The sequence below is a fragment of the Neodiprion pinetum genome, chromosome 4 (genome assembly GCF_021155775.2).
Source record: "Neodiprion pinetum isolate iyNeoPine1 chromosome 4, iyNeoPine1.2, whole genome shotgun sequence".
Lineage (NCBI taxonomy): Eukaryota > Metazoa > Arthropoda > Insecta > Hymenoptera > Diprionidae > Neodiprion > Neodiprion pinetum.
This window is the reverse complement of record NC_060235.2, coordinates 27520970-27543404: the sequence shown is the minus strand read 5'-3', so window position 1 is coordinate 27543404 and position 22435 is coordinate 27520970. Positions and strand designations below refer to the sequence as shown.

The following is a 22435-nucleotide window of genomic DNA, read 5'->3' as shown; positions in this document are numbered from 1 at the left end:
TCTCGACCTCGTATGTAATCTATTATAGAATCTTGGTGATCGGTCAATTAAGAAAACGTATTTTTAGTTAACGTTTCGACCCGGATATGGGCCCTCCTCAGAACGATTTATTTTTTAACTGTCAAAAACAACAAAAAGATTTTTTATAAAATAAACAATAGTACTAGAAGTAATCAGACTTAAATATTGTAGATGTAATACTCTTAGAGCTATTATATATTGTTGAATAGTAAGAACCTTATGATTAATTGAAATAAGGATGTCTTTAAGTGTTATTTACCTTTTGAATTAAGTAAGTGGACTAAGATGTAGTCGAATTCACAATTACAATTGGTGGAGACAGTGTTCTTTTGAGCGACAGGTAGACAATGTCAATCTTCAAGTTATTTTATATGTGGGAGTTAATAGTTGGAAGTCATTAATTAAAAAGATTGAAGAACTATGTTTCTTCACAGTCAGTATGTCATTGTGCTAAAAGGTTATTAAAGAAGGTCTTTTTAGCAATGAAATTAATTCACAGGTGTCAAAGAAGTGGAGGTAGGCTCTTTATAATTAAGTTCCACATGTCTAACGAAATATTGTTGGTTGAACCAATTGGGTCAACAGGTGAATAACGACTGATGGGAGAAAACAATGTAATCCAGAGTGAAGGTGAACCTATTATAAACAATTATACAGAAAAACAATAAATATTTTGTAAGAAAAGTTATGTAGAAAGGACTGTATAATGGGGACAAAAAAATTTTTTGTATGTAGTTAAGGTTAAACAATATTTGTTGTATGGGCGGAGATAACACAATGACATACTGACTGTGAAGAAATATAGTTCTTTAATCTTTTTAATTAATGACTTCCAACTATTAACTCCCACATATAAAATAACTTGAAGATTGACATTGTCTACCTGTCGCTCAAAAGAACACTGTCTCCACCAATTGTAATTGTGAATTCGACTACATCTTAGTCCACTTACTTAATTCAAAAGGTAAATAACACTTAAAGACATCCTTATTTCAATTAATCATAAGGTTCTTACTATTCAACAATATATAATAGCTCTAAGAGTATTACATCTACAATATTTAAGTCTGATTACTTCTAGTACTATTGTTTATTTTATAAAAAATCTTTTTGTTATTTTTGACAGTTAAAAAATAAATCGTTCTGAGGCGGGCCCATATCCGGGTCGAAACGTTAACTAAAAATACGTTTTCTTAATTGACCGATCACCGAGATTCTATAATAGAAAATATTTTCTCGTAAGGAACATATTTAAATATATTTGTACTAACGCGGACAACTGTACAGAAACAATCGAATCAAAACTTTTTGTAAGGTATAAAATTAAGTATATAAATTCATAAAATGATTAAATACAATCATCGTTTAGTAACATCTGATTATTTTAGTGTCATTTTAAATTTTGCCTTATGCTCGTTGTAGCTTGCAATTAAGCAAACTCTATCATCGTTGAAAACTTAACCAGATCATTGTAACTTATTCATTTAATAATATTTTGTACAGTATTTATTCAATAAGTCATTCACAGGTTCTTCAACTAACTTGCACAACCGTACTTTCTCTCTATCCAAAGTATTCTTAATCCCAAAAAAGAAAAATATTTATATAATTACAACAGCCTAAGGACGCGTCGAGAAGTTATTACGGATCGGAATAACAATAAAACTATAAAAGCAAGTCTTGGATCCCAGAATTTCATTAAATTGTAATTGCGGTCCATAGATGTTTACACGTATGACTTAACATAGATATTGTATCAGTGTATGCCAAATATTTCTGCTCAACGCAACAATTGCTATTTACACAAAGAAAAACATATTTTTTACGGTTGAAAAATTCACAACGAAAGATCCAAACGATAATTTATTATTTTTTGCTTATCAAAATAAAAGAGAAAAGAACTTTCTTGCCAATAATTGTCCATAATTTTATTCAGGCCTATAATAGGTATAAACGTTAACTGCGAACCAGATTTCCATAAGTTAACGATAAAACGAACTGATGTATTAAAATCACTTATCTGATAATTTAATGTTAGAATTGAAATTATCCAATTCGGTTCACTACCTAATTCCGTTGAGCTAAAATGTAATTCACATGTAGTAATAAATGTGTATAGAAATCGACTGAGATTATTCTTGTTCGAAAAGTTTGATCAAAGTGAATGATATGACGGGTACCTACTTAAACGTTATAAAAATATGCATTAATATATTAAACATAATCTGATAACACCAGTTTGAACTCCTCACGAGTAATATTTTTTTATTTCTCGAAGCAATGGAGTTTCTGTGAGTTCACTTATCTCGATGAACCTTTTATTAGCTCGACTAAAATAGTATATATCTCCCGTATAAATGTCGAACCACAAAGCATGTATATGCAGGTCGTGTCTCTCTAGTCGCCTTTTTAAGAAACCATATGACGCTACGTTCTGCAACTGCTGTAGAGTGTTGATCTGAAAACAATATAATCACACAGTTTGAATACAATTAATAACAACAAACAATGTTGTGTACCAATATATCTCACATATCAAGTTTTTAGAAAAAGTTTTTTCTAGAAAAATCATTGAGTTTCTAACAGTTGCGGTAAATTTCAAATTTTTAATGTAGTTTCAAGACTCATGTTGACTTTCCCAAATTATCAGATTTGAAGATACTCTATAACTGTGCTGAATATGGTAAAAGCATAATGCACTCAAATTTTTCTCACCTGCGATAGTTTGTCCTCGATGGCAAATTTGTCTTCCGGGTCAATATAGGCAACAAATTTACGTAGAGGCGTTTCGGCTTGAAAAATGATTGGCTCGTGAAACCCAGTGATTTCTAGCTGTTGAAATTTAGCTAGACTACTGCTGGCGTGGGCACATAGCCATGCTCTGAGTGGTGATATTCGTCTGTTTACCTGGAAATGAAATATATTCATATACTTATGCATTGACAGTATGTACTGGTCTGATTTTTCATTGATTAACATTTATTTATGGCTACCTGAGAAGCAAATTCCTCATCACGCAGAGCGTAGAGTAGATTCATAGCTTTGCAATCGCTGTGGCCACAGACGATTATATGTCGAATATCGTTCACTACGCAGCCCAATTCCAGAGCAGCAGGTTCGCACATTGTCAACTCATCGGAGAAGTGTTGCGAGTGCGGTACGACATTTCCAGCATTTCTGACTGAAAATTAAAAGCAGATATCAATTTTGTACATTCCATTTACAGCTGAAACTGCAGAACACAGTAGAATTTGATATGTTCAAATTTCAAACTTGCATCAAAATATGGTATCGTAATACAGCTACATGCACGTATCGAAAAGTGAACTTTGCTTTGATCATGTAATTAAAAAAAATTTATTTATGTAGCTGCAACTTGAAATATTTTCCAGTTTCGTACCAACAAACATATCTCCAACATTTGTTTCCGTAAATCTAGTAGGAATCATCCGAGAGTCCATACAGGTGAAGAAAACTGCCTTTGGCTGTTGAATGGAATATATTTTATTAACGAAATAGATCTAAAAAATTTTTATAAGTGTACAAGACATTCGTATTTCCCGCCAAATGTGCGACCTGATGGCGCTACCTAGAGGAGTTTTCATGAAACTGACAAATGTCAAGATACAGGCTGCCTATTGGTTTGACTGCACTTCTGGCGGTCGACTTCTGGAAACGCTGTACTCGAACCAATAGTATTGCAATATAACTCGTCACCAATCGCTTGCCGTTCTCGTAGAAATCTGGCTGTACTTAATCAGAAATCAACTATAACCACGAGTATAGACTTTAGAGCTATATTAAATTACAAAGGTCACTGGTCAACGTTGAACGTAAATTTTCGTAACTTTACTAGGTATCGTACAAATTGAAGATTTCTTGTTGTTAGAACGAATAGTATGTGACCTGGTATTGCGAGTCTGCAATTGTTTGACCTCTCGAAGAAGTTGCGCGCTCAATATTTGACAATATCTTGACAAGATTACTTTTCAAAGTAGTAGATTCGCAGCTATGAGTACAAAATCAATAAGTTTCGAAACTCGTCAATTGTTTCAATCAAGGTCAACGATTTAGTTTTAAATGTAATTATGGAGTAGCAATTAAATTCGAGAATCGTGATTTCTGTCTCATTGTCAGTGACGAGTCTTCTTATTATAGATGAGTAAATAATGGTAAATAATCCGTCGGAATAGGTCGGGAGAAATGTGAGATGGTCGAAATCGTGTAAGCCAAGTCTACTTTCACTATGACTGGGCGAATAATCAACTTCTTTCAACTTACTTCGGGATGGTCCTTAACCTGCTTGAATTGCTTTACCATTCCCTCTCTGTGACATTTTCTGTACTTCATCACACCTTTCAGTATCCTGTCCATTTATGATACGTATTCACGCGCCACACGATGTCGCTCGATTTTGTTGACTTCGCGTAAAGTAGAAATTCTAAAGATTTCACGCACCACCGCAGTTGAGTAAAAAAAATTGAGTGTACTTTGAATAGACCTCGACCACATGAGCTACGACTTTATGTTGAAATTGTAAGAATGCAAAAACTTATCAGCCACTCATACAGACTTTGTACAACGATGTCTACATCTTTAGCGGGAAATTCAAAATCAACGTAGTAAATATTCATCCACATTGCATTGACTGGTATTACGTTTACGTAGTTATCGCAAAAGATACGCGATAGCAAACTAGAATTACATATCTGCCTTTGCTATATACATGCTCGAATGTAAAAGGGATACGTGTTGAAAAAAAGTATACTTTTAGCAAACTGCGAACTTCATCTGGTCCTTCATTGGTCATGAATCTGATTTGGTAGCGATAAATCCCAAAAACTTGGATAACTGCAAATCAGTGCTTTCAAAAAAGTTCACGAAATGATCCTTAGTGTTTTATTTAATAAATGTTATTTCCTTATTTTTTCTTTTAAATTCACGAGTAGTAGCACACATTTATCAAACTCATTTTATAAACTTAATACCATGGTATGATGACAATAATAATAAGAATAATAATGATAGCAAATTGAGATAAAAATAATAATTGTAGTAATAATATTATACAGAATATTTATAAGATAATGATGTATAATACAAATATAGTCTATTATACAATTGATCTACGCGAAATCATCAGTTATCAAGCCAGATGTTACATGAATCTATGGAGCTGAGTTTTTTTTCGAAACATCTTGCGAACAATGATGAGAACGCATGCACAAATTTACCCTAAGAATAGAATAATAGAGAACGAGTGCTAGAAACCATAGAATAGGACATGGAAAGCTGTGTATACTCTTAACGGCTTCTTCCAAGATTACCGATTGATGAAAAGAACGAGTTTACTTGTTTTTAAATTGAGAAATTACATGAGCTAACGCATCTGAATATGCATTTAGAATTTCTGCAATATTGAACTGTTTTAATTATGATTTTAGCACTCTTTCCCTCGATATAATCAAGTTCAGTGTAGTAGTATTAATAGTAGTAGTAACATATGGGCAGCACATGTACGTATATATACGTGTTTGCATCTTACAGCATATCATTTATAATCGATTGGGGGACAGTGATTAATACTTCCTTCTTCATCATTCGCACAACAAAACGTATCATTACAGAGAGAATGGGTATCTTTTCAGAACACGAATGGCTTCATAGTGAGCTTAAATTAAGAGAAACAGAGTGGATATAAAAAGAAACTGAGAATATTGACTCTACATCTCATGCTCACATTAGCCATGGCATGAATCGGAGATAAGTTACAATTTTCATGCTAATAGTGGTCACTGCTCATTTTAATTATCGAATTATCTCAACAGTGGTGAATTGACTGGACCCGGGTGATGCTGCGCCTGGGTCGAGGTAACTTCTATCTGCTCAATGCTGAACTCTGACTGGCACGCTCCAATTTTTCAAAGTGCTTTCGTGCATTCCGAATATTTATAAGTGTTGCTGCTGACGCTGAAAATTAAAAAATCAAACTTTGAACTTCGGTATTAATTGTGTAAGTAGTAGTTAGTGTTATTTTTGTCAAGAAGCCAAAAGCGGAAGAAGCACTTATCATGATCATTTACGGTTTTAAAAACGTATTCAAGATGCGGACCATGTTGGTGACAATCATATTTTAAGTGTGCAACAAGTATGGAACTACGAAAATTATACATCTTTCAATTGCCTTCTGTTCGTCGATTGACGATAAAAACCGTAGATTACAATAATATCAAAAATTAAAATCGATCTCTTTATATGACTTCAAAAGTCCCTGAATTTTTGCGCCAAATTATAATCACTCGTGTACAATAGATATGGGACTACAGAGATAAGTAATAATGGTTTTGATATTTTGCACCGTGTCCGTTAAACTCGTGTTAATTGGATAAAGATAAATCCTTCATTAAATCGCAGTCTGTGAACTTACGTATGGCTGGGTCGGACATGATAACCATGACGTATGTATTTGACGTAAAGATATCAATGAAGGCTGCAAAATTTGTATTTCTCACTTCCATGCTTTGAAATTGTGCCGCCAATTTGCTGAAAAACACAGAATATAAGTAAATATTAATACGGATATTTTACTCAAGTCACAAAGTAGAAGTTTTTTAAATGTCTGAAAAATTACCTGCAGCTAAGTTTGAACTGCTTGATTATGTTCGAGACTTTTTCAAATCTGTGAACATCTCTGTGCACTCGTCTTTGACAATGACTGATTACTAAAAACGTTGCACGTTCAAAAAGTAGAACTTCATCCGCATCTATGATATTCGCAAATTGGTTTAGGCTTAGTTCTAGCTCTTTAACATTTGGGATCAACATATAAACAATTGATGACCATGCTCTGTAAAAGTAGAAAAATGTATACATATTAATATCTGCCAAAAATGTGATACGTTTTGTGTTACCTGTATAGTGTTTCGTCCCATATGCTAGTTCTGAAACACGTGCATTCCAATGGCAAGCTTAATCTCTTCAGATCTTCTTCACGCTCTCTGAATATCAAATCTCTTTTGTCTTCCTGAACCAAATCCATTTTGTGGACCAAGCAGAATATCTTGGCATCAGGACTATTCTGCAGAATGGCTTCCAGGCAGCTTTGATAATAGTGCATGTCTTTATCTAACTCTCGAGACTCGACGTCAAACACATAGATCAATACTTCAACATTTCTAAAAATGTTATCCCTTTGGGAAGCAAAATAGTTTTCCATAAATGCTTCTTGACCACCGCAATCCCATAAATTCAACACCAAGTTGCCGAGAAATCTAACATGGCTGTGCTCCACGTCAACTGTTGAAGAAAAACGGTAAACATACAATAAATAAATATGTACAAAACTTAAGTCAATCTTACAATCATCTTATTTTAAATTCTTTGAGCACATTCTATTGGTGTTTGAGATGTATCAGACCTTCGCAAGTTGGCAAATCCAGGTTTGTCATACAGTAATGAAACTCCAAAATAAAATGGTAAGGCATTCATTCTCACAGAGAGCATAAATTGGGTGCTCTCGTGAGGAGAAAACTACAGAACATCTTTTGAAAAGATGAACACGGAAAGTTAGTTACAAAATAGAAAAAGGTTTCTTTAAAGGAATGACAAGCATGTCATGGTTTACAGTACAATAAACTCAAAATATTCCATGAGTTTTTGGGACTGAAGACTTGATCTTTCAGTAACATTATTGGAATAGTAATTTCCTTTGGTGAATAGGCTAGAAAAAGGCGACTATTTTCAACAAAAGTGATTGCATGTACTTTTATATGAACTAATTAAAATTATAAACAATCAAGTTTTATCAACAAAGAAACATATAAGTAATTCGCTTTAATAAATCGTTATCGGCTGTTCTCAAAACAAAATCAAAGAATATTGACAAGTGGAAAAGTACAAAAGACGGACATTGATGAAAAGCGGAGACATTCCCAAAAGCTAAGAAAAGCTCAAACATATTTCTCCAATTTTTTAAATTGATTATTAGCGTAAGTTTCTAGGATATTTCAGACATTCAAAATCCCAGGATTCTGTGACTGACATATCTCTTGTCACCAATTCATAAGCTAATAACCAAATACGAGGGGATTGACGAATGTCACGTGAGTAATAATTAAACGAAGTATCACACTATCAGAGAATTATTTCTGGTTGATAGCTTTTAACGCATATATGTCCTTGTCCCATTGCCCCTTCTCCATCTTTTCCCTCTCCCTAATTAAACTGAGTCCAAAGGTCAAGCTCAATCAATCTTGTTGGAACAAAGATGAACAGAGTTGAAACCGAATGTATTGTAGGGCGCAAAATCCTTACTGGTTGCTCCAAGACGCCTTGTATCCCGAGCGATGTAGTTGGCAAATATGATGCTGCGCATACTGGTCTTGCCAGAGCCACTTTTGCCCATTAATAGAACCTGCGAAGGAGCGAAGAATTGTGTTATTGAAGATGAAAACAGGCGATAACTGCGAGGGTAAATCGTCACGCAGAGAGCATCGCAGATGCTGCCGAATTGTGATAAATGAGCTGCGTATTCAAGTACATTCTGGTATCGTTGACGAACCTTTTTCTTCATCGTGGAAATTTTGATGTTCGTCAGGAACGTGTGTCAGGTGGAAAAACTTGCTCCGAGTTAAGCAAAATGAGAAGGCCCAATTCGCGAAAAGTGAAAACACCCACTGAGCACCGTCAATCTCTTGTCAAAGTACTGCTAAGTGTGGTGCTGCTGTCTGCTATCAAATAGTGGCTGTGATTAATACTTGTTGATAGACCTCTGGGGCGGCTGGTGCAGCAAATGTGCCGTTTATCAAGCGCTGGAAACGAGTCTCGCTCGCCGTACGGAACAGGATTGAATCTTGTTGCTGCTCATTTCTTCATGAATTTTCAATTTACACAATAAATGTCACCAGTCTTTATTCTTACGACAATCGTGCGTAACCACATTCTACCCTGCCATTCAGCAAGTACTGTTAAACGTCTCAGAATTTGCCCTAGCCATCTACAAAATATAGGTAGTACTCGCTTCGCGCAACGTCGTGCGACAGAATTCTCTGAACCATCGGTGGGAACAAAGCTCATTGGATCAACTCCGACTTTAGGTAAGGTTCCGTCATCGTGGAATGGGAGAATGAGCGGAAATCTGTTCCGTCGGCAAATTATCGAGTGAGCCAAGCAGCGGTTGTTAGGAATGTGTTCGTAGTAAGTAAGGCGTTGATCAGTAACGACTTAGAATCTAGGGTTTTCTTACAAAATATTCATTGCATGAAAAGATTTCCAATATCTTGACGATAAAAATGTCAAAGAAATCAAATGTATCTGCGAAAAGTTAAATTATTTCTGGCTATTTTTATATCTGGTCACGCGAATTGATCGCTTATTCGACGACTGTGATGCAGGATGAATACTGAAAAACATTGATTTGATGTATAAAATACTTCCGAAATCCTGTTGAAATATTGCTAAGCTTTATGAAATAATCTGCAAATTATTGGTCATGCAGTACGGATAAAAGTTTAATATTTTCTAACCAGTGATTGAAAGCAACATGAAGTATTCCTTTTTTTAGAGCAGTGTTTGCTCTTCAAATCATTATACATGTAGAATTTAGTTGAGCAATCTGAAAAAAGTAATGTTGAGTCAATGCGAATTTCTTTACGTTCTAAAATATAAGGCTAGATACATTGATTCAAAAATGAATCGATAATATACTAATTCATGTAGTTTCAGCATGAAGTGTGATCATCAAGTATAGCCCATTTTGATGATTTGTAATAATGAAATTTCTCAGTCATCACGTATATACAATACCTATGTAGTGCGGCTAATAGTAATATCGCCTAGATGAAAAAAGGAAATTGAGTAAACACAAAAAACAAATAGCGATATCTACAGAGAGGTCAAAATACAATTTGTAACACTACGTGATAGCATAATAAATAATCCAGTCAATATTAAACAATTCGATAGTGAAAAGACTTCATTGAATTGCATTTGGACCGAGCAATTCCAACCGACTATTACGTTATCCCACTTCCCAGACTTGTCGCTTTTTCTCATTTGTGAATCTTAAATCCAGCCATCAAGTGGCGGACCGAAACGTCAAGACGCCCGATATCAATGTCAAAAGACTTTGCCTGATGGCAAAAGATATACTATATAAAGAGTCCCATATGTTTTTTATATATAAGTTATTTTTTGACAAATATTTATTTCTGCACCAATTCGATGTACCAAAACTGAAGTCCTACTGCTGTCAGGAAATATTTCATATACCTCAATATTCGCGTGATATATTTTCACAAAAACATTCTCGTCACTACAGCGCCATATTGCTCACCCATGCCTCACAAGACAGACTCCGATATATTTAATTAGCAGACGAGATATGCCGGTTTGTCGACGCTGCTTCTTTTCCTGTACCTCTCAAGCCTTGGGACCATCCATAAATTAAGCAGGGACAGATTGTTGGATACCCCCCTCCATGAAAGTCCTTACGTAATTAACGGACGGCTCCCTATTCACGGTGTTACTTTGGTAAACTCGGATGACCCAAGGATAGAAAAGCTACCATAAGTCTGATGCAAAGATTTTGCGTGGTAGATTATAAAATTTCGCACTTCTTCCGACCGCGGGAATCTGCGTAAATTAGAATGGAAGCGGCGATCCCGAATCTCCGGAGTATAAGCTATACAGTATCCTCATGATGTTCGATCGATAAAAAACGAACTGCGACAATATTAAACGCTGTTTATAGATCGTCGGCCCCGGTCGGCGCACACTGACCGCGTGTTGTAAGGCAATGTTGTGATAATGAATCAGAGTCGCACTGAGACATATCTTGCGACTTTTGACCCAAGCCGTTACAATTAGACGCACGATGTTTTCACATACACGGAGATCTGTCGGTATACGTTTATATTTACTAGATTTACTACCCCTATCGGCGGTCGCGGACGTAGTCGGCATTCAGTGCTTAGCGTGCCACGTGCCCAGGACCAAGATCGTACAGCTCGAGACCACGGTGTTCCTGGCTTTGAGAAATTGCTCGCGATGGTCGGACAATTCACAAGGAGACAATGGCTGACCCTTATCGTCATAAGCATTGCCGATTTTGCAAACGCGATCTGCGTTTCTCTCCAAGCACCCTTTTACCCCCAGGAGGTGAGTTAACGAAATTGACGATCTGCCTGAAAATCGAATTTTCTTACTCTCATGGCATACGGGTATAACTGTTTTCAAGCGCTTTAGTAAGATTTTTTTCGAACTCTGATTTTTTTATCTCCGAATTTCATGATCTTTGACTAGAACTTAATTGGTGCTATAGTGCTATCTTAATTATTATCATTCATTATCACAAACGAAGACCGTAGATTTAGGTACGAAATGAAAATTAGTTTTCAAGCTGTAAACAGAAAGTCTATTACGCGTGACTAGTCGTTTTGAATATGGTCACTCGTAATCTATTTTCTTGTAACTGTTGTGACAATTTGATGTTGGTACAATAGTAATTATAATTGGGGCTCCATTTATGTGACACAATGTAGTAGATCCAGATAAACAGATTTAATGTCTCTCATTCTCTTGTAATTCCAGCAATATTTAAACCATTATTGTCACGATAACTGTTATACTAGAATTATATAGCAATTGTAACGTAAACTACATTTTCATCAGTGGCCACAAAAAATCGTGTTTATTGTCAATCAGAAATTACCATTATTTCGATCAAATCGATCAAATATCTCACACGCTCGATACTTTAAAAAACAGAAACAAAAATTCAACCTTGAATCTTTGGCGTTTGATTTTCACCAGAATAAATGCTTAGATCAATCGAGAACTCGGTGCATGTGAAGGAAGTTGGAAAGTATGTAATAATCTTTTATCGTGTAGGAAAGTTCCAGGGGTATGTAATAAAAACTACGTAACTGCGCGATAAAAATTTAATTTATTCACCATGTATCGTATGGTTTTGAATAGAGTGGCCACTTTTTGTTCGTGTAGGAAAAATGTGTAACTATCGTACACAGCCCATTTCCTCGCATCATTAACACCGGAATATGGGGTATCATTTGTCACGAAAATAATTCTTGATCCAGCGATGAGTTCATTCCGTTCAAATTTATCAGAAATTTATATCCTACGAAGCTGCTTAATAACGATATAATATTTACGATTACGTGACAAACTAATTGCGTCTCACATTCGATGTTCCGTTCTTTTTATTCTCGCGTTTGTAAATACTAATTTTTTATATCAGTTTAATCGTATTAAATTGCGATAAGCAATTAACGTACACACTTTAATGACATTTTAATACGTGGTTCAATGTTATATCACCTCATGAAATTGTTTTATTTTGCAGGCAGAGAAAAAAGGTGCCTCAGCTTCGGAGTACGGACTTGTTTTCGGAATATTTGAATTGGTCGTATTTTTCATCAGTCCAGTATACGGTCAACACGTGAGTAATATTCTTTCATTAATGATTTATTGAAACTACCTAACTAATTATCCGCTTGAATTCATCTCACACTTGTTATTTCAATCTCCAATTCGACGAATTCCATTAGAAATGTATGTGTACGTATTATAACACTACCATCTATCTTATCGTCAATAATTTAATAACGTATGCTATCAATACACAGTTTATGATTAGATGCTTGCTATTTTTGGGGAATCGTTATAAAATTGAAATGATAGCTTGTAATTAAATTTCGACGACAAAAAACGATTGTGAATATTCAGAAGCTGGAACATTTGCGGATCTGAATGTACAGTAGAGCCTCTAGTACGGGTGAAATTTTGGCAATCATTTCAGGATGATTAAGTTATATTTGCTCTGAGAAGGAAAAAGGCACTTTCCGCACTATCGTTTTTTTTTTTTTTTTCTCGAAACAATTAGAATCTGCGTGTGGGATAAGCTGAGGCAGGATATTTAATTAATCACAAAATTTTTCGTTCCTTTGGACCCGTGCCGTGACTAAGTAAAGATACGCGCATGAAGTATTTCTAAAGTCCACAGCACCAGCAATATTTGAACCCGGATCAAGATCTGTCTCATTTACTTATTTAAACTATTTATTGTTGTATTCAATATGTCTATACGTGAAATCTACGTTCAGCATAATGTCCGCTCAATCGTCGCTGCGCAGTAAAATTCTCCTTGACAATTAACCTTTGACAGTTGATCTCAACTTCCGCTTGAAATCAGTTGCAGGATACGTATATTATAGGCGTCAGTCAGTCACGAGTCACCGATCTATCAAAGAAACCGCGACAGCTGTATCATTTTTCATTTGATATTCTAATCCCACCCTGGTTGTATAGTCTTTAGGTTTTGTGCACACTGGGTTAAAGTGCGATAACCGACGCGAGTTTACAACAGATCCTGAAGCAATGCTCGAGGTTGGAAAAAATTGAACTACACGTATATTATTACACAAATATTTTCATCGTCTTCAACAACAATAGTCAGTGGGCAATCTTTGAAACTGTGATTCGAATACTTATAGAAATACGAAAACCAACAATAAAGAAATTCCATTTTTCATGGAGAAATAAAGAAATCTCTCATGAGAGTTAAAAAACTTGTAAATATTGCATTGAAATATGAAAAAAAAAGAATCAAGATTATGCTGAAAATAGCGTCGGTATTACAGAGTTTTGAGACATAACGCAGATTCTGCGTGAGTTTCTAGTTGTGTTCAGCTATACGTACTAACGATGATTTCTTGCGAATCCCGAGTTGTGCTTGATCACGTTTCAATTAAGAGAACTAGTCGAAGCGTCGTGATTAACTGGCGTTATCAAAAAATTCCCGTCACGCATCGGGGTTTTGGAAAGCTGATACCGAATAAGCAAAGTATATATTATTCTTTGCTTCGCAGTTAAATCGAATAGGTCCAAAGCTGCTTTTCAACGGTGGAATATTGACCACTGGGACCTGCGCTATATTCTTCGGTCTCCTGGACAGAGTCGCGGGTCACTATCCATTCATAATTCTCTCCTTCGTGATTCGGATAGTAGAAGCCTTGGGCAACGCGGCATTTCTGACGGCTAGCTTCGCCATAATTGCCAAGGAATTTCCCGACAACGTCGCCACAACATTCGCCAGTCTTGAGACCTTCTTTGGCTTGGGCCTTATCGTGGGACCCACCGTTGGCGGAGCCTTGTATCAGGTAAATCGAATGAGTGCTTAAATCAAGGGTAAAATCTGCCAACAATTGAGCATTGATTTTCCCCTCACTGCGTTTCGGAATCAGATTCTTCTGACTTTCGAAAATACGCGGACTTCGGCGGCGCCTGTAAGCAGCCAACCCGTGTTACTTTAGTGCGATGCGTTACTCGGCTGATCTTCACGCGCTAACGAAATTTGAACGGTTAAACAAGAAGTAAAGACCCGGATGAAAGACAGCGAGAGAGTTGAACTCGTTCTCAAGGTTATCGTATGTTTTTCTTTTTCATGCCATCTTCTACCACGCAGTACCGTTTTCAGAATTTTTTCTGCTTGCCTGCACACGTTCGAACACGAATAGTATATTGTGTCACAAGTGCGGAAAGTGGGTAATTGCCAAAGAATATGGAGTTGGAAAAACTAATTTTCGTACAATGCATCGCTATTCTGTAAGCAACTTTTTTTTGCATCCATGTTTCGTTGCGCTATTGTATATTATACATGTATATATGCATACAGAATAATAATATATACATGTGTAAGTATTTTAAGTGCGTGGGTACGATTACGAGAAATTAATTGATTATTAAAATACAGTCTCCTCTCATCGCGAGATTCGCACTCTGTTTTCAAAACATTATTTTGCAATAAGTTTAATCACGGCGGATTTCAAAACAGTTTTTCATCATCGAATAGACGATTCGTTGTGAATTTAAGTGAAGTAAAACTTCAGAGAATTTTAAATGCTTGATTCACTTAATTTAGAACAACTTATTTATTTCAGACTGAAAGATAATCTTTATTCTTGTTTAATCCAGAAGATTCCAATTATAATCAGATAAACGGTTCAAATTGATTATAATTATATTCTTTTCTTGCCTAGCTTATGCAGAATAACCTATGGAGTAATTGCAACTCGATTATTGTAATTAACTGCGCTGTTTATAACAATTATACCTTATCAATCTTATACACTATCGCGGTAAAAAGCGTAGACTCATATTCCAATCTGTGAATACGGATACAAAATACTTACGCATAGAATGTACAGTTGAGCTCATTAAGAATCTCGTGACTGGAGACAATAAAGGGTGTCATGATAGTCGAGAGGCAATAAGGCTGCGTGTATTTTAACTAACTGTATATTTTCCCTAATTACTAGGTTTTCGAAAACTGAATCTTAGAACGAAAACCCACAGCATGAGCGTTATTTACCACACTTAGAAAGGCTTGTAATCTCGAGTATCGAGAGAAAGAAACGATATGCACCTCACTTGATTTGCATAAACCAGAAATCTTTATGCGACAAATCTAATCCCACCGATGCATAACACGTTTTTTTATTTATTTATTATTTGAATCAATCGAAGTGATCCGGGTCGCTGGAAGTGAAGGTGAATTTTTATTAACTCCGAGGTAGCTTATACCTAATACCAACTATCGCCGGAGTGACTGTATTTTTGCACTGCCTACGTCACGTTTCATTTTTGTGTACCTCCCGTCATGCCGCGGAGATTAGCGAACGTGACACAAAGGTATAAAATCTCCACGATCTTTCGTTATCTAGAAGCGATCACTGCACTATGAGATTTTTTTAGAAAGTATATACCTAAGTACTTATACACATAATTGCCGGGTTACTTCCGGTACTTTATGTTATTGTTGTTGGCATCCAATAAATGAATAATAGTCACCGCTCGTGATGCCAAGTATAGATAGATACACTTGCTTGTATTCACAGTATTCGACAAGGCCAATTTCTACGTTCAGCCTCACGAAATGTTTCCTCGGAATGAAAGTTACTTGTATCGCTTGTGCATTCCACTTTCAAACTGTCATTCCTTTCTCAAATTCTTTGATTTTTCACATGGTCTGAGGCTGCAATCGATACCCGTACGGTTACCAGGATTTCACCTTCACTTTTGCGGTGTGAAACAATTTTAGTCGAGTGAACAAGACCAAACGCATTGTGTCTTTATTGTAAACAAAATAAAAAAAAGTAAATAAATATTATTTATTGCGTCAATTCTAAAGGAATTAATTGTAAGATAATTTCGGCAGACGGATTCAATCTCGCGTAGTCATTATTTTCTGGAAAATAATACTGAAACTGTATTATCCGCTTCAGACAAAATGTCTATACATGTCGAAAACACTGGAGTAAAAAATATGCTACGCAAAGATTCGATTCTTTCGTATTCTTCACTAATTACGAAAAATACCGTGTACCGTTTCCTGGTCACTAAAAGATATATTCAACAGGCAATTATCTTAGGAAAAAATCCTGTTTTTCATACGTTCATATAGTAGAAATTTTTCAAATAATTGGTTTCTATTTTCTCATTCCCTTTGAAAACGATATTTGCACAAATTTCTATTGGTGAGATGTTAGTGAAAATATGTTTCCGTAGATCGGAGGTTACACAACGCCGTTCGCTGTTCTGGGCTCGGCGCTTTTCCTGGCCGCAGTGATGACATCATTTGTGCTGCCAACTCACGAGCAAAACGCAGAGGATACCCAGCTGGTCGGAGGTAGAGGATTGTTCAAAATTACCGCGTCCACTTGTCATTGGGCATTATCTTCGTAATTTCTGAAAGAGTTGTGAGTCAACTTGACGTTAGGTTATTACAATCATCGAATTACCGCATAACAACGTCATCTGCCTAGAATGGATAGGCTCGCAGTGGCGTACATAATGTAGGTAGAAACAAAGTAAACGCAGTTATTCGCGTTGTGTGAGTACAAATGTCATTACTCTCGGTTTCTTCGCCTGGCTGAACCGAAACAATCGGTAATTACGATTACCTTGCGTTAGAAAAGGTCACGTGTTTCACCGGAAATACGTTACCTTGAATTGTCATTTGGTATCCTGATCTGTCAGCCTGTTTTTTGGCGGAGTCAACGACACTTTTCGGATCCAGCTGCGTTTGGAATTATCGAAAAATCGAGGAGCGGTTGGAACCGGGAGATGAGTTGGAAGTATCGCAGTTTTGCAGTAGAGGAGAACTCCGTGACATGTTGGAATTTGAGAAACTAATGAATGCTTACTATTATGAAGAGAGTGTTTCACCAATCTCGGAATACGCGACAATGATAGATTTAGTGTACTTTTCGGCTTGCAGCATCAGAATTTTTAATAGTACTACAACGTTCAGATATTTGCGCTGAATCAAGAATCGTAAATGTTATTGGTATTTCAAAAATTTAGCCGGTTGAAGCTTCACCAAATATGCAATTTTGAGATCACATTTTATCTAAATCGGTTGAGTTACTCTGCAATAATTTAAAATCTGGAATTTGTTTCGTTTATATGGGTCACAAGACTTGGATAATTTTTTCGAAACTAAACCTTGCATGATCGGAATTAACTCGTACGATACCTCATTCATCGATCGCGTTCAAAAACAGGATCTCATATGAGCAAAAAAAAAAAACCTCTTCATCCAATTCGATACTTAAGTTCCAAGATCAATGAGCCAAACCGTCTTTATCGAAATTTTGAAAAATCGTCTGCAAGGTTATTCGTGCTCGTGATGGTAAACACGAATAAAAAATATCCTGAAGCTAAAATATCAACAATTTAAGAAAAAGTTTTACAATTAGAACATTCAAAATGGTTAACCTAAGTGTTTTTGATCCGAACCTTAAATTTTAGTCTCATTTTGATCGCTATAGAAATTTCCAGAGATCGCATGAAAAAAAATCTTACAAATAGTTGCTTACAGAATGGATAAAAATAACTTTGTGTAAGTACAGCACAAGAGATATTTGTCAACAGTTGCATTTATGCGTTATAATTATAGATAATGATATAAGATTTCTCAGATGGTTTTCCAGCAATTTGTGGAGATCTGGCCACTGAGCAAAATTTGTGATGAAGATCAACACAGAGTATAATAACTTTAAACGTACTAAATATAAAGCTTTTACGACATTGTTGGTATTTTAGCTTGTGATTATGAAAGGATTCACTCAGATTTATTTCTACCACATAGCAGTGATATTAAATCATTCATATTCACCTCCGCCGGCACTCGTAACATTGCTGGAGATTCAATAAACGGTTCTTTTTCTCTTCCTAACTTACGATTAAACCGATACGGTCCTTCACATTCGTCTCGAAAACTGAATTTGTTGCTCCACAGAGTACTTTTGAATCATCGCTACGCTAGCACCGCTGAAAAAACCGAATTGTCATAAAATCTTGCAGGTTTCCTGAGAGTCCTAAAAATTCCGGGTGTAATGGTCGCCTCAGCATCGATTATCGCGACCAGCATGAGTATCGGGTTTCTACAGGCGACCTTGGAGCCCCACTTGCGCCAGTTCAACCTCAGCCCGGTAGTCCTGGGTCTGATGTTCGTCATCAATGGTGGCTTTTACGCCATGACGGCGCCAGCCTGGGGATGGATATGCGACAAGTACTCGAAGCCACAGGTCGGTTTGCCTCGCCGCGCTGAACCTCGGTAAGCCAACCAAAGAAACGGTTCCATCAAGGCGTTTCTTTTCAGATCCCGACTATAGCCGGCTGCGTCCTGGTCATGGTGGGATTCGGGCTTGTGGGTCCAGCGCCATTTATCCCTTGCGAGACGCTGATCTGGCTGACTGTGCTGGGCCTGGTAATTCACGGTTTCGGAATGGCCGCGCAGCTGGTAGCCAGCTTCACCCACGCCTTGACAGAGGCGATGTAAGTTGATCTCGAAGCGCAAATGGATCTGCGGCTTGTCCGTAGAAACATGGCGTCTTGCATGGTGGTAACTGCGGTAACCCGACCCGCCACGCCGCGCGGTGCTTCCCAAAGTCCAAACCCCGAGCCGAAGAACTATCGAGTAGCCGGAACTACTTAACGGCGAAAGGAGGACTCTGAGTTATTCGACATTAATTCACAGGGCGATGCTATGCGACAACTCTGAGTGGGAGTAAACGTGCGAGCTCGGCGGGATAACATTCGATCTGTAAACATGATCCCACCAGCTCCAATTTAGTATTGATTTCAATTGCGTTATTGCAGAGCCCATGGCTTCTCTAACAACCTGGAGACCTACGGTCTGATAAGCGGACTGTGGACGAGTACTTTCGCTTTGGGAGCTTTCATCGGGCCCAGTATTGCCGGCATTCTACTGGACACCATCGGCTTCAGGAATGCATCGATGTTCATAGTCATACTCCATCTTCTTGTGGTAAGTTTCATCGCCATTAATAAAATTCTCGAGTTGTTTGTATTGGTGAAAATTTGGTGAAAGACTTTGGTGAAAATTCGACTATGGTAATCGTATAATTCCATGCACATCCTAAGAACCAATTGATTCTTGATTCGGGCCGGACACTTTGGTAAGTATAGAATGAACATGATCATTGCATCCACATTAAATCGACCTAATGTGCAAGTGTACCCTTTACACGGTGGTAATGCGAACTTGATCTGACCAATGTACAATTAGGTACCGTATTCACAGCCTTTTCCTATTGTAACAGCTAGCACTTCAAGTTACGTTTCGAAAAGATTTAGGGTATGCGTGAATCGTATCTACAGTTTACGATACCTGGGTACATTACCCAGTATGTTTTTTCAATTGAAACCGTTAAGATACTCATTTACAGGATAAGATTCATCACGTACTAGGTAAGTTCGTTTGATCGCCCAATTATACACGTCGGGCTATGAGAAGATGAAAATATTTCGTATTGAAGTAGTATGTAACAATAATGAACAATTCAAAGGTCACAATTTTGATAATTCGATTATCTTGCTTGATATTTTTGTTTTCACATTTTTTACTGTAAAGTCGCCAACAACAAATGCTGATTATTTGAAAAAAAAAGTATTCTTGGAATGAAATGTGCAAAGAAAAAGTATGAAATACCTACCATAACAATAACTAGTTATTGGAAGACGCACAAGTCTTTTACCCAGATTTAACAACTTTATATATTACGCACATTTATACCCCTCCCCCCCGTGGAATTTAGTTGATATTCGAAATTTATTGCTGCTAAGGTGGTTAGTGTTATAGTACTAACTATCAATTAAAGCGATACTTTTGTTGTTTCATTGTCAACTAATGATAATTCCAGACCTTCACGGAAGGAGTAAAAATATTGAAAGTCCTTTCGATTTGGAGAAAATTGTGTATAATGGTACTTTTTTGCTTCCGCGGATTGGTATTTACCGTAGAGGCTTAACTTGAGATATGCAACCTCGACTTTTATTTGACCCAGATTGATGAGCAACATCCTGCATGTTTCGGGGCACCTGTTCTTGTGAATCTTTCACACTTTGACCCGGATTTTCTGTTATAAAATGTATTTACTGAGTCAATTCATGGCGCGCTATGACCAGCATATTCAAAAGAGTGATTGAAACGAGAAATAAACCTCCTCGAATATTGTTGTGTAATCATTACAAAGTCAACTAACAGATGCCCTTACAGAAATGGGATTCCCCAGTATTTCGTTAATAACAGATAACGTTACGTTGACCTCACATGGTGTTACATTTACATTGGATAATGTCGTATTGACATCGGATAGCGTAATCGGAAATTCTTCTCACGGTGCATCCTTACTCATCCTTTTAATATCTCGAAATGTTCTATCCACGGTTTAGGCGATCGTCGCCAGCATTTCGTTGAGCTGTTGCACGGGTGGTCCTAAGCCTTACACGGAGATAGGTTCGAGGGATGACATAAGGGAGCCTCTATCGTACAGCGGAAGGCACGACAGTTCGAGTTTGCCGCTCGGCGGCCGAGCCCAGGGTGTTCCGATAGACAGACCGAGTGGGATGAACTCTCTGATCGCGTGCAACAGTTATTCGAACAAGGCCAACGCCTGGTCCCGAGCTTCGGGCAGTGGAAGGTGTTCGTACAGTTACGGTTCGGTCGAGCGCAAACGATACTTGGAGAGCACGACGTGATATTCGCGGGGCAGAAAACGAGGAGTAGTTCAGTCAATTGTCGTCACATCTGGAAACCGAACCCGGACGAATAGGTACGATCAACCTTGCCGATGTTCTTCGACACTGTCCTTGATGGTCATCCACAACCGGTTCGACCGTAATAAAACCCTCAACGATTTTCCATAAGTCGATGCTTCTTTTTATCCGTGTAACAGAATCCAGTATTTCTCTCGAAATGCATACGTACCTATACATTTACCTATGTATAATTGTACATACAGGGGAAATAGTTGACGTACGACAATTTCCACTATCTATCCGCACTCGTGTCTCGGCTGAATGCGTTATATTATACTAATAATTAGCTAGTTAATATATTGTTAGGCCACGCTCCGTAATTCATTATAATTGTTATTTTAGATTATTGTAATTATTGTTGTTATGTTTAAATGGAAGAATTTATCAATTTTTATCGTTGTTTTGCGGAGTACGTGTCATATGGCAGTACATACTGCGATGACGTTTACGTACCCTGGTTTTAGTAATCTTGTTGAAATCCTCTGACAATCAAGCTGATCAAACCTGAAATATGTTTTAACCAACTGCGTCGTACGTTGGATGCATGTATAGTAAAATTTTAGTGTAAAAATATATTCACGTTGTTCAGAGAACGGGACTCCCCGTTTGTTTTAACCAAATGCATAATAAGTTGAATGCACGTATACTGAAATTCTGTTTTAAAAATAAATTCACGTTGTTCAGAGAACGAGACCGTACGTTTCTCAAAATCTTGGCTATTTCAAGAGGCCGTTGTTTCGTTATTTATTCCCTTACCGAGCCGCACACACTCTTGTGAATATTTGCGACAGAAGGTTTTGAGAACATCAATGAGTCACAGGTTGTATGTCTTGAAATAAAAATGATAATTTATGATAATTAAGACAAGGAAGGAGTTCTTATAACGTGAAACATTCGAAGCTTTCTTTATTCTAAAATATCATGTCCAAAATATGCACAGATATTTCCTCTGTACCTACCCTCATTTGTGATAATTATAGAACGCAGTGTTTATTATGCTCAAACTTAGGTTGGTAAGTATTTACAACTATTTTCCTTTGTCCTTATTCAAATCTAAACAGGTAATTGACAATAAGATGAGGCTGGTCAGGTAATTTTTATACCAGCTGCGAATCGAATCGCCAAATGAAAATATAAGATCGTAGAATTGTTATTGATTTTTGGCTCTTGTATAAAAAATATAGTTACACTGTTTTACATTAAACTTCCGGTGTAAGAAATTTTTAGTGATTCAACTTTAGTCAACCGGTAGACGGTTTGCAAAAATCCT

At 36.9% G+C, this 22435-nt stretch overlaps 3 protein-coding genes across 3 annotated transcripts; 1 reads left to right on the top strand and 2 right to left on the bottom strand.

Annotated features, from left to right (window-relative positions):
* Window positions 1–272: 272 nt before the first annotated feature.
* On the bottom strand, window positions 273–4598 carry CAHbeta (carbonic anhydrase beta). The gene is made up of 5 exons (XM_046620467.2): window positions 4303–4598; window positions 3422–3506; window positions 3015–3202; window positions 2737–2928; window positions 273–2479 (listed from the first exon to the last, which is right to left on the bottom strand). The coding sequence occupies exons 1-5, from the start codon at window positions 4393–4395 to the stop codon at window positions 2270–2272; spliced, it is 768 nt and encodes a 255-aa protein (XP_046476423.1). The 5' UTR covers window positions 4396–4598; the 3' UTR covers window positions 273–2269.
* Window positions 4599–4909: 311 nt separating this feature from the next.
* RagA-B (Ras-related GTP binding A/B) lies at window positions 4910–9001 on the bottom strand. The gene is made up of 6 exons (XM_046620466.2): window positions 8582–9001; window positions 8335–8434; window positions 6933–7317; window positions 6653–6868; window positions 6449–6564; window positions 4910–5991 (listed from the first exon to the last, which is right to left on the bottom strand). The coding sequence occupies exons 1-6, from the start codon at window positions 8591–8593 to the stop codon at window positions 5900–5902; spliced, it is 921 nt and encodes a 306-aa protein (XP_046476422.1). The 5' UTR covers window positions 8594–9001; the 3' UTR covers window positions 4910–5899.
* A 1962-nt stretch (window positions 9002–10963) lies between these two features.
* LOC124216212 (MFS-type transporter SLC18B1) lies at window positions 10964–22032 on the top strand. The gene is made up of 8 exons (XM_046620463.2): window positions 10964–11178; window positions 12383–12478; window positions 13908–14198; window positions 16606–16726; window positions 18406–18629; window positions 18704–18879; window positions 19204–19372; window positions 20800–22032. Exons 1-8 carry the CDS (start codon window positions 11068–11070, stop codon window positions 21103–21105), a joined length of 1494 nt encoding a protein of 497 aa, XP_046476419.1. The 5' UTR covers window positions 10964–11067; the 3' UTR covers window positions 21106–22032.
* The last annotated feature ends 403 nt before the right edge of the window (window positions 22033–22435 follow it).